We start from the raw sequence: 11,735 nt of genomic DNA, 5'->3' as shown, positions 1-11,735 counted from the left end.
TGCCACTTCTGTCTCTTGATGTTAATCAAATGGCCAGGTTTGGGCTTGAGTCAAAGTCAGAAAACTATCTGGGGATCAGTTCTCCAGAGGGGGTGAATCCCTGGCCCTGTCTCCACCTTAGCCCTGGGCTGTGCATCAAATCTCATCTGCCTGCAGGGTGTGGCTGCTCCACAGGGACTCTTTAATTTCCACAAATGAAGTGGAGGGTGGGGAATTGTGAGCCAACTTTTAATGAGTCCCCAGCTGTCACTTGAAGTCCTGTGACTCTTTCAGTAATGAGCCCCATCTTGGCTTCCAGGGATTGGTATGCCAGGGGGTTTGGCAGGCTGTGCAGGGAAGGGGTCCCAGCATGTTCTTTAATGCCATCGACCGACTCCTGATGAGCCTAACTCTGTTCACCTCTCTGCGTCCTCCAGGAAGTGTGCCTAGGGGCCTTGGCTGATGAGCTCTAAACGCATGGGATGAGGCTGGCGGTGGTGGGTTGAGACAATGCTTCTAATCGCCTGCTGCCCCAAGACATGGCTTCCAGCGAATTCCTGGGGCTTGTCGTTTACTTCTTTCAACAAAGACTAGCTGGCCACTAGTGCAAACTGTTCACTTCTCTTCAGGTTCTTAAACACAGATTAATAGGCAAGGACAGATCTTGTGTGTGGTAACTTTGGTAGCCCTTGTGCCTCAGGGCACTGACTCACATCAGACAGACTCAGGTGGAAATCCTGGGAATGACCTCACCTCTCCGATTCTCTGTCTGAATACGGGGAAGCTAATAGTAATAGCATCTGCCTAACGTATAAACTGTCTGGCACTTAGCACATGTTATTATTTTGTCACTCAGGGGAGCCCTGTAGGACTGTGGCCAGAAGGAACAGAGCCAGCTCACTGTTTGCCTACCTTACCCCGTGCCTTTGGAACTTATCCATCCATTCATTCACCAAACGTCATTGAGAGATTTCTGCGTTCCAGGCTCTAGAAATTCAAACACAGAGCAAGCAAGATGCGGTTCCTTCTGGTGTTTACCTTCTCAGGGGGAGAAACTAGTTTATGCAAATATGAGTTAAAGAGTCCACACGAGCAAAATGCTACTTTCTTGGACTGGCTGTAGCATCAGAGTCAACAAATAAACGGATGTTCTCTCAGAGTCAGGGTGGGCTGCGATGAAATTATTTTCCTGGATTTGGATCCTTCCCCAGTGGGGATCAGGTCCCACTGTTGCTTGTTCAGACCCCCCGTCGCGAGCACTCTATGGAGGCACATACACATGTTGTGTGTGTCCCCACAGGGTCCGCTTTGTTCAGCCATACGGCAAGGTTAACGTAATTGTAAAGCAGGCTCAGGATTCCAAACTCAGTGACATTTTACTACGTGTTTAACTTGGCTTCACTCACGTCACACAAAGCAAAGTGCAAGACAAAGTCACACAACTAACAAGGCACCGCAAGGGGTAAGAAGTTAACAAAGCAAATGCGAGGTCAGTCCGTGAGCGCACAGCTGGGATGAGGCTTCAGTCTGGTCTGGGTCAGCTCCCCGCACATGTTATGTTATTATGTTCAAGTGCTGGAGGATGATCTCTGAACATCGGGCAGACCTCTTGTGGGCAGTCGCCTTTTCAATGCGTTTAGATGTGAAAGGGGCAGCGTCTGGAGAGTCTGACAGTTTGCTGCAAAGATACTCCCCCCCCCTTTTTTTTTTAAGAAATACCTAGAGTATTTCTTTTTTTTTATGTTTATTTATTTCTGAGACAGAGAGAGACAGAGCATGAACAGGGAAGGGGCAGAGAGAGAGAGGGAAACACAGAATCTGAAGCAGGCTCCAGGCTCTGAGCTGTCAGCACAGAGCCCGACGTGGGGCCCGAACTCACGGACTGCGAGATCATGACCTGAGCAGAAGTCGGACGCTTAACCAACTGAGCCACCCAGGCGCCCTGGATACTCCCTTTTGAAAAAGAGCTGAATCCGTCTTGGGCCTCAGCAGACCTCTTTTGGCTCTGCAGGTTACCAGTCCTGGATGCCATCAGCTTGTGCTGGTTTCGGTGTATGTCTTTGGCTGTGTGTGTCCCTGCTTGACATAAGTTACTGCTTGACATGAGTGACTCCGTCTTGCTCTCTACCCCTGTTCTATCAGCTCCCCCTCTGCCATAAACTACAAAGCCCCATCAAGGCAACCTGGTGACAGGTGTGTCCACCCTGGTTCTTAATCACTGTCTCTGGCATATTATAGGTACTTGTGAGTTTTTACTGAATGAATCAGTTGCAAAATGCATCCAGAGAGAGCACATGATTTGGTCCCCTTCGCCAAATCATTGTGAGACATCTGGTCAACCTGGCGACTGCATTTTTCTAATAGCTGAACTTCAGCTACACTTTCTGAAGAACAAGAGGCCACTCCTAGTTTCTGACCACTCACCTCCGTGGTCCTGGAAGAGAATCACATTTTATTTTTCTCTTCTTTGCAGCAGCGATACAGGCATGTATCTCATCCCCATACAGTTTCAGATTCTGACGAGAGAGATGGCAGGGACCAGACCAAATTGCTATTTTGGCCAATTCAAAATGAAACTTGTTGGAGAACAATTATTCTGACAGACCTTAACTTTCTTGTGCCATGACTATCTAGCCATGAGTGACACACGTATAAGGAAGAGAGCCTGGGCCAGGTGCAGGGAATGGCCATGCCTAATCCTAATGCCTGATGCCTGCACTTTCTCACAGATCTTGGTCTCAAGAATCCAGGCTTACAAATGTGGAGGAAACTGACATAGGTTTTGGAATTAACAGAAATGGCAAGACACAGTTAAGGGATTGAAGGATTTTTTTTTTAATGGGTTAAGAATCCACTGCATTGTACAACGTAAATCATAATCACAAAGTTAATAAAGGTCTCTGATAGGAAAGCAAGAGTCAGACTCTTGAGTAGCCCATGCAGATGGTACCAGTTGATTTGGGCCCAGTGAAGGATGAGGAAATGTCCCACAGGAAGCCAGGGGCAGGGAGCATTCCAGGCAAAGAAAACTACAAGAGCAAACACATGGAGGTGTGAGGGGCGTGAAGAAAGGGAAGTGGCCAGATGGTGAAGGGGCTTTGGAGATGTCTTAGAACAATCTCACTGGGAACCAGAGAGGAGACTGGCCTGGAGGGAGATGCTGAAGAGGAAGATGGAGAGGCTGGCTGAGGTAATGGTAATGTTGAATGAATGTGAGGGACCCAATCACCCCGTATCCACAAGCTTTAGGCTTTTTGTGTTAGAAGAAAGCCCTAGATCTTGGGGTTTTATGAAATGGAACTTTGTCCCCTGTATCAGTCAGCATAAGTTCAGTATGCTGCGATAACAACTGGTGACCTCAAAATCTTAGTGGCCAATAACCACAAAAAAATTCACTTCTTGGTCATGTTTATGGGTCAGCAGAAGCTCTGCCTGAAGGGGGTCTTCTTCACTGCAGGACCATATTTGAAGGAGCTGTCCTTTCTAGGAAGAGGTGGTCTTCTGACAAGGGCAAATTGAAGATGGAAGAACCACACAAGGCTCTTAAGATTCCTAGGGGCGCCTGGGTGGCGCAGTTGGTTGAGCGTCTGACTTCAGCCAGGTCACGATCTCGCGGTCCGGAAGTTCGAGCCCCGCGTCGGGCTCTGGGCTGATGGCTCAGAGCCCGGAGCCTGTTTCCGATTCTGTGTCTCCCTCTCTCTCTGCCCCTCCCCCGTTCATGCTCTGTCTCTCTCTGTCCCAAAAAATAAATAAATGTTGAAAAAAAAATTTTTTTAAAAAAAGATTCCTGCTTAACGTGGCACATGTCAATTCCCATCACATTTCATTAGCTCAAGCAAGATCGTGGCCAAGCCTGGATTTAATGGAAGTTAAGAATTATCATTCTCCTGCAAGGATGGGCCCAGGACTGCTTCTGGAACATTCCACTCAGCAGAAATCGGGAAAGGAAATAAAGGGTGAGCAAGCCCAATGCCAAGAAAAGGACACTAGTCTTTGGAGAAATGTCCTCTATTGTTGCCTCTGTGAACTCAGAACCCAGAGAAGGCAGGGATAGGGCTTGAGGCTGTATATCAAGGGTTCTGCATCAGTCCCAGGAAGTGCAGTATAAGGGCTTGGTTAGCAGTTCTGTCGCCTCTCACAAATGAAAGCAAATCTCCCTGATTCACAAGAGAAGTTGCTCCAGTATCCATGGTTGTGTATCATCATGCAGGCGGGGGCAGTTCCATTATCATGTAGCTTCTTGGACTCCCAGTTACTGTCAAGAGATGCCCACAAATTCCTGAGTAGATGGGCCAGTGCCTGAGCCCCCTACCCTGCTCTCTATGAGTGAGGGTCTGGCCCTAAGGTTCTTGAGGCCCCAAGTGGGAATCATTTATTGAGCCCATCTTACAGTAGTCATCTGGTCAACCCCTTCCCATTTTTTTTTTTCCAAGTGGAGAGACTGAGCTCAAATGGGAGTAGCAACAGGAAACAGTCTTCAGGGGAGCTGGGAGTCTCCAAGTTCTGGGGCCACTTTCTCTGACTCCCTCATCTCGCTGACCCTCTCCCCTTCTCTGAGGTCCATTCACCTTGAAGCCAGATTCACCCTGTCCAACGTCTAGCTCTGCCACCTGTCATCTACGTGACCAGGGCAACAGTCTTAATATCCGAGCCGCTGTTTTCCTCTTTTGCAAAATGGGAGCACATTCTGAGGATGTGATGACCAGTGCATGTAAGGTATATGGTAGGTGCTCAGGTGGCAGATGAGTTTGCCAAGGTGATTAATTATGCCCTGGGCCTGGACCCATCCAGAGCAGTTTGCCAGACAGGGAAGGGTGATGCTGGCAGATGGAAATGTCCAAAAGCAAAGAGTGTGAGAAGGCAGGTAACTGCCAGGAAGGTATAGTGGGTTCAGTGTTGTCCCCATTGAAAAGATATGCCCACATCCTAACCCCAGATATCTGTGAGTGCGACCTTACTTGGGAAAGGAGTCTTTGCAGATTAACTTAAGTGAAGGATGCTGAGAGGGGATCATCCTGGATTGACTGAGTGAGCCTCAATCCAACTATAAGTGTCCTTATAAGGGACGGAAGAGAGAAGACACAGGGGAGAGGAGAAGGGTATGTGACCACAGAGGCAGAGATTGGAGTGATGGGCCCATGAGCCAAGGAACAACTGAGCCACCAGAAGCTGGAAGAGACAGGAAAAGATCCTCCCTTACAGGCATTGGAGGGAGTGTAGTCCTGCTGACATATTGGTTTGGGACTCTGGCCTCCATAACTGTGAGAGAATACGTTTCTGTTGTTTTCACCTCCCAGTGTGTGGCTCTTTGCTACAGCGACTACAGGAAACTCATACAGTTGGCAAAGGCTACATTATTATACTCCTGAATAGGCACATCCAAGGCTCTGAGAAGTCCTGCAACACAGGACCAGTTTGGCATTGAATCTGCTGTTTCTCAAGCATTTTAAATGGGAACACCATTCCCAGGTAATAAAATAACGATAGCTGCTATGATAGAAAGGGCTTGTGTTTTGGGAGTTGCTTCAGGTAAATAGTGAATGAATGACAGGGGAACATCCGGAGTGGTCATAAAATCGCTCTTTAAAAGCCCTGCCAGTCTCTTAGGGGAAGACTGTCTTGGGTGGTTAGGGACATCTGCATCACAGACAGGGAGACTCACGTGTAGGTGGGGGTTGAGCCATCCATCCACCTGTGGTTTCCTTTCTGGCCCTCTTTGAAGAGGCCTATCCAGGATGTCACCTGCTCAGTTGATGTCAGGAAGTCCTAGATGGGAGAAGGCACAGCGCGAGGTAAAATTCCATCAGAGCTGAAAGGACAGAGGTTGGAGTGTCCGGGGACCGGAGGAGGGCTAAGGTGTAGAGGGGATTTGGGGTGGGCAAGCAGACAGAGGCAGCCACGCACAGCACTTTCTATCCTGATGCGAACTCCAGACCTACTATGTGCATATCGTATGGCCTCAGACATTTAATCCACCCCTTGGTTTCTTCATCTGTATAATGGAAAGAACAGAATCTCCACTTCATAGCATATTCTCAAGATCAAAAGAATAGACTGTGTGAGGTATGTGCACCTAGAAAGAAGCAGTGGACAAATATTGGTTGTGACTGTTTTTTAAGGTCAATGCATATCAGAGCAAGGTTTCATCTTAGGCTGTAGGAATATCTCTGGCTGGAAACCCAGCTCAAAAGACACTCTTGATGCGTTTCTTCAGGCCAAGCCTTGTTTCTGGACCAGGAGAGCCAGATATTATTTAGATCCAGCCTCACACTTACAACCCTGATGCAGTGTGAAGTTCTGTGGTGAAGGTCTCTGATGATGTCATGAGAGAATATGGAGAAGGGATGTTTGTGTTGGGGTTTTGACAGGTGAGTAGGAGTTCTCCACACAGATAGCAAGAGTAAGGGCACTGCAAACCAAGGGACCTACATGAATCAGAGCTTGGAGGCAGGACCTCAGTGCACAGGGTCCATTCCCCACATGTCACAGCAGTGAGCTTGGGTTGAAGCAAGATGAAGCAGGTCTTGAAGACCATACTAGGAGTATTGTGCTAGACCCCAAAGGGGACAGATATATGAACCCCCAAATTCTTTTATAATCCCTCTCCCAACCTGCTAAGATTCTACCTTCCGTTTCCCACCTGTTCTGCTCGGCTGTTGATGATAACCAGGTGAGCTTGCTTCTGGGCACAAGAATCATTAGCCTGGGTCCAGGTGAGGTTGTCCAGGGAGAAAAAGTAGCAGGAGCCCTGAAAGACCTTCCAGTCCAGGGGGCAAGGCTCACATGAGGATTCTGTGAGAATGGAGCCATTAGCCAAACTGGCATATCCAGTTTCCCATCCGGTGAAGGGGTGTGTCCCCCATCACCCCCGGTCACATTCCCAATGGTCTCCACTTGAACACACCCAACAGTTGGAAGCTCACTACCTGGTAAGATGGCACCCCCCATTATTGAACCTCATCAGATGGAAATAGGAAAATGCTATAGATAGCCTATGAAATGGGGAAAAGGGACTCAAGGAACAGTGTGAATAATATCCTACTTTAGTGTAAAATAGAGGCACATAAGTTTTGACATTCCTCATTTGCTTAAAGAAACTCTAGAGCAGTGGTCTTCAGCCAGAAGTGATTCTTTCCCCAGGGGACAATGGCCAACACCTGGAGACCTTTTTTGGTTGTCATAACTGACAGAAGGTTATCCCATCAGGTGGGTCAAGGCCAGGGATGCTACATTACACAGGACAGTTTCCCCCCACTGGAAGAATGATTCAGCCCCAAACATCAATGGTGCACAGTTGAAGAAACTGTGCTCTGAAGAAAAACATATATAACTATACAATATAATTACAGTGGTTCCTGGGGGTTAGGTGGGAACTCAGCAGTGAGGGCTCAGGAGTGATACAGAGAATTCTCACTGCATCCATCTATATCCAGTTAGTGAACGCACACACACACACACACACACACACACACACACACAGTAGATCTTTGTTATTTGCAGACTCCATATTTGTAAATTCACCTACTTGTTAACATTGATTGGTAACCCCCAAATCAATACTTGTGAGGTTTTCCTTGTCACTCACAGACCTGCACAGAGTGGCAAAAAGCTGGAGTCAGACAGAATAAGGCAAGTTCTGCCTTGCTGTTTCTTTTCTCATACCATAAGCAAGTGCACCTTTGGTGGGCCATTTCGTGTCATGCGCTTCATGTTTTTATGCCTTCTGTAGGTGATTTTGCTGTTTACAAAGGCCCTCAAGAGTCGTGCTAAAGCACTGTCAGTGTTCCTACATGCGCAAGAAGGCTGTGACGTGCCTTACAGAGAAAATGCGTGCGCATTAGGTAAGCTTCCTTCAGGCATGAGTTATAGTGCTGTTGGCCATGAGTTCAATGTTAGTGAAACAATATCTATTAAATATATTTAAACAGGTGAGCCTGGTGGCTCGGTCGGTTAAGCATCCGTCTCTTGATTTTGACTCAGGCCATGATCTCATAGTTCTTGGGATCGAGCCACAGGTCAGACTCAGTGTTGAAAGCACAGAGCCTGCTTGGGATTCTCTCTCTTCCTCTCTTTCTTTCTCAAAATAAATAAACTTTAGGGGTGCCTGGGTGGCTCAGTCGGTTAAGTGTCTGACTTCGGCTCAGGTCATGATCTCATAGTTGGAGCCCCCTGTCAGGCTCTGTGCTGGCAGTTCGGAGCCTGGAGCCTGCTTCAGATTCTGTGTCTCCTCTCTCTCTCTCAATCTCTCTCTCTCTCTCTGCCCCTCCCCCACTCGCTCTCTGTCTCTCTGTCTCTCTCAAAAATAAATAAACATTAAAAAATATTTTAATAAAAAAATAAAAATAAACTTTACATTTATACAGAAACACACAAAAACAAGGTTATGTATTGACCAGTTGACAAAATGTTATGACCAGGGGGTCAAGTAAAACTAATGCTGTTATTTCTGCAATGATTCAGTATTCGCCAATCCATCATTTGCAGGGACCACATAAAACATAGCTACATGAATAATAAGAACTAAATGTAGGTATACCGCATCTCATCTACTCATGCAAAAGTTATATAAAAAGTATGTAGCACCAAGAACACTCCCTCCAGCAGCATTCGATCCAGTAGTGTTTGCTTGGGGCTCAGAAATCTACACTGTGGCAAGTTCTCCAGGTACTTCTAACGTGCTGGTAAGGACTGACCACATTTTGTAACACACTAGTGTGGTTTTTGAGAGTGGAGGCTCCGGATCCTGACAGTCTGTCTTAAAGAAGATAGTGTTAATTTCCCCCCCACTTTACAGCTGAGGAAACTGAAGCTCAGAGTGGTTTAAATGGGCTGCCCAAGGTCATGCACAACCACAAGCCTAGACCAGATCTGGCTGTCTCAAAAGTCTTGTTTTCCTGGGAGCCCTCCACTCTAAGTGTGATCTGATCATGTCACGTGAACTTTCTGAAAAGATCTGAGGAGCCATTGGCATCGGGGTGCCCCTCTGAGAGCCACTTGCCACAAGCCCCACCACTGTTACAGGTGCTGTGACGGGAGCACAACCCCTCCCTCTCCACCTCCCCTCCCCCACTCCTTACCATTGCCTGCCAGTACAGCCTTCATTTGCCGGAACATTTCACCCCGAATGAAGTCCAGGTCGTGCCTGGCATGCCCCAGTCCCTGCATCACTGGGAGGCCCAAAAAGAAAGGGCTGGTCAAGGTCTTGGCAGAGAGAGGAGATTTGGTGGAGAGGCAGGAGGCTGACCATGTTGACCCCCACTCACCTTTTTCATTCAGTTGAATGACTTCCTTCTGCACCTGCTGTGTCCTCTTCAAGACTGGGGAGAGGCGCAAGTAGGTGTTCTGGATCCCAGAACCTTCCTGGGGTCTCTCCCTGTTCCCCAAACCCCAAGGGGCCAAGACTTTCTCCCGTTCCCAGAGCAAGGCATTCTGGGGCTCTGAAATGCCCCACCCATTTTTCAGATGAGGAAACTGAGGCCCAGAGAGGTAAACGTCCTTGTCTAAAGCATCCAGCTAGTAAGCGGCAAGACAGGACCTTTGTCCAGGTGTATACTTTTTAGCAGGGAGCCTGGAGTTCGAGTCCAGTTGGGGGATGAGCTTTGGGAAGACACTCACCAACAACTCAGGCTGACTTGGGCCCATGCAGGCCCCCCAGCCTGTTAGACTGGTTGGGGAGTGAGCTCCATTCTGTTGCCATTATGATCCCACTAGGGACAAAGACAGGCCACCCCTGCACCAGCCCTGCAGACCTGCCTTTGCAGGTTAGGAGCCAAGGTGCTTGCTTCCCTGTGGTCACCCTGTCCCCATTGGCCCAGATGCCTTACCTTTGGGCAGAACCACACAGAGGATAATGAGCATGAGAAGCAGGATCAGGGACACGGCCAGGCAGAGATATCTCCAGGTCTTATCCTTGGACGTCTGTCCCCATCGACCTGGGGGAAACCAGGTAAGCCTCCCTCTCCCCAAGGATATACACTCTCTCACCCCCTGAGATGCCTCAAACAGTCTTCAGGAAACTGCCTTATCCCCCGGGGTATTCTGGGTTCACTACCTACCAGACGGGAGGACTTAGAAAGGGCTGGAAAAAGAAGGCCATCTCTCTAGTATAAGAAGTCACGGCGGTGACGGCGGATGGGCTGAAAAGGGGCTCAGGAAGACTCAAACCTGATATTCCCTTCCTCCAACCTGTGAGGGAATCGGGGCAACCCAGCACCCAGCTCTTCCTGACATGGAAAAGGGCCCCTGGTCCCAGCTCCCTGACTCACCAGTGTTCCCCGGCTGCGGGGGGAGTTTGGCTCTCAATGCGGTAATCTCATTGGGGTTTGGGAAGTTCCTGGCTTCAGCCATGGCTACAATTCACTCAGCTCTGAGATGCCCCTGCCCTGCAGGCTGTCGGGTGACTCTACCCGGCCCTTAGAAGGAAATCCCCTCGTCCCCAACCCTCCCACATTTGTCTTCCTTCCTGGCTCAGTGTGGGGCCCCAAGATCTCTAGATGGCCTGTGATCAAGTAATCTGATGGGGGAAGGGACCTGGGCACCTGGGGCAGAGGTAGCAGGCACCGAGCTTCCCCTGCAAACTTGATCTCCGCCCAAGGTGGTTAAGACACAAAACAACCCAGAACTGGATCCAAATCCCTATACTCAGACCGTCACCCCTCTCTGCTTCTAACAGCTTCGTGCAAACAGTCATCCTAGGTTTGCACAGTAAGTGGTGGACATTTGGCCTTAGGAAATCACTTGTGTGACTCTTTTCTTGGCTACTGAGGCGGGTGTCACTTCCCAGCACCATTCATTCATTCATGCATTCATTCATGCATTCCTCTAGTTAGCTAGCTGATTAACTATTTATTATTTTAAAGTTGTAAAATGTTGAATATAATGCAATGACAAAGGGAGAAGGAGTTGGTATTTACTGACTGCCCTGTTTGTCAAATACCATGAAATGCCCTTTCTTTTTTTTTAGTTTATTTATTTTTGAGAGAGAGAGGGAGAGACAGAGCATGAGCCAGGGAGGGTCAGAGAGAGAGGGAGACACAGAATCTGAAGCAGGCTTCAAGCTCTGAGCTGACAGCACAGAGCCCAATGTGGTCCTAGAACTCATGAACCACGAGATCGTGACCTGAGCCAAAGTCAGATGCCCAACCGACTGAGCCACCCAGATGCCCCAAAATGCCCTTTCTTTATACATTCTATCCCATTTCATTTTCACAAAAAAACTGTCCAAGATAGCGACTGTTCAACACAGGGTAGATGAAAAGCTTGGCATGGTGAAAACTCAAGGCTAATAAAAAGCACAGCTGGGATGTAAATCAATCCTTTCTGACACCAAGCAGTTTTCCCCATCATTCTCTGCTGTGTTACCAACATCAGCATTATGCACTTGAAAGAAAGGAAAGAAAAGTTGCCTAGCCATCTATTATGAGTTGAATGGTAACCCTCTACCCACCCCCCAAAATTTATGTGTTAGAGCCCTAACCTCCGAGACCTCAGAATGGGACTTTATTTGGAAATAGGGTCATTGCAGATGTAATCAGTTAAGAGGAAATCATATGAAGGGTAGTAGGGTGGGCCCCCTCATCCAACTTGGCAGGTGTCCTTATAAAACATGGGAACTAGTCCACAAGGAGAATACCATGTGAGGATAAAGGCAGAGGTCAAGGTGATGCTTCTACAAGGCAAGGAACACTGCAGATGGCCAGCATGCTACAAAAGCCAGGGGAGATGCTAGCAACAGATCCTTCCCTTACACCCCCTCC

At 48.2% G+C, this 11,735-nt stretch overlaps 1 protein-coding gene across 2 annotated transcripts; it reads right to left on the bottom strand.

Moving 5' to 3' along the window:
• Positions 1-2,790: 2,790 nt before the first annotated feature.
• Positions 2,791-10,377, bottom strand: CLEC4O (C-type lectin domain family 4 member O). 2 transcript variants are annotated; one of them, XM_086698767.1, is made up of 7 exons: positions 10,245-10,377; positions 9,804-9,911; positions 9,243-9,296; positions 9,057-9,146; positions 6,620-6,771; positions 5,642-5,745; positions 2,791-4,234 (listed from the first exon to the last, which is right to left on the bottom strand). In XM_086698767.1, the coding sequence occupies exons 1-7, from the start codon at positions 10,324-10,326 to the stop codon at positions 4,096-4,098; spliced, it is 729 nt and encodes a 242-aa protein (XP_086554893.1). In that variant the 5' UTR covers positions 10,327-10,377; the 3' UTR covers positions 2,791-4,095. The 2 variants fall into 2 exon arrangements, with proteins under 2 accessions (XP_086554893.1, XP_086554894.1); XM_086698768.1 differs by lacking the exon at positions 9,804-9,911.
• Positions 10,378-11,735: the final 1,358 nt, after the last annotated feature.

Source organism: Puma concolor, chromosome A2 (assembly GCF_028749965.1).
Source record: "Puma concolor isolate L17-30 chromosome A2, mPumCon1.1.hap2, whole genome shotgun sequence".
NCBI classification, from domain to species: Eukaryota; Metazoa; Chordata; class Mammalia; order Carnivora; family Felidae; genus Puma; species Puma concolor.
The sequence above is the reverse complement of the archived record's forward strand: the minus strand, read 5'-3'. Positions and strand labels throughout refer to the sequence as shown.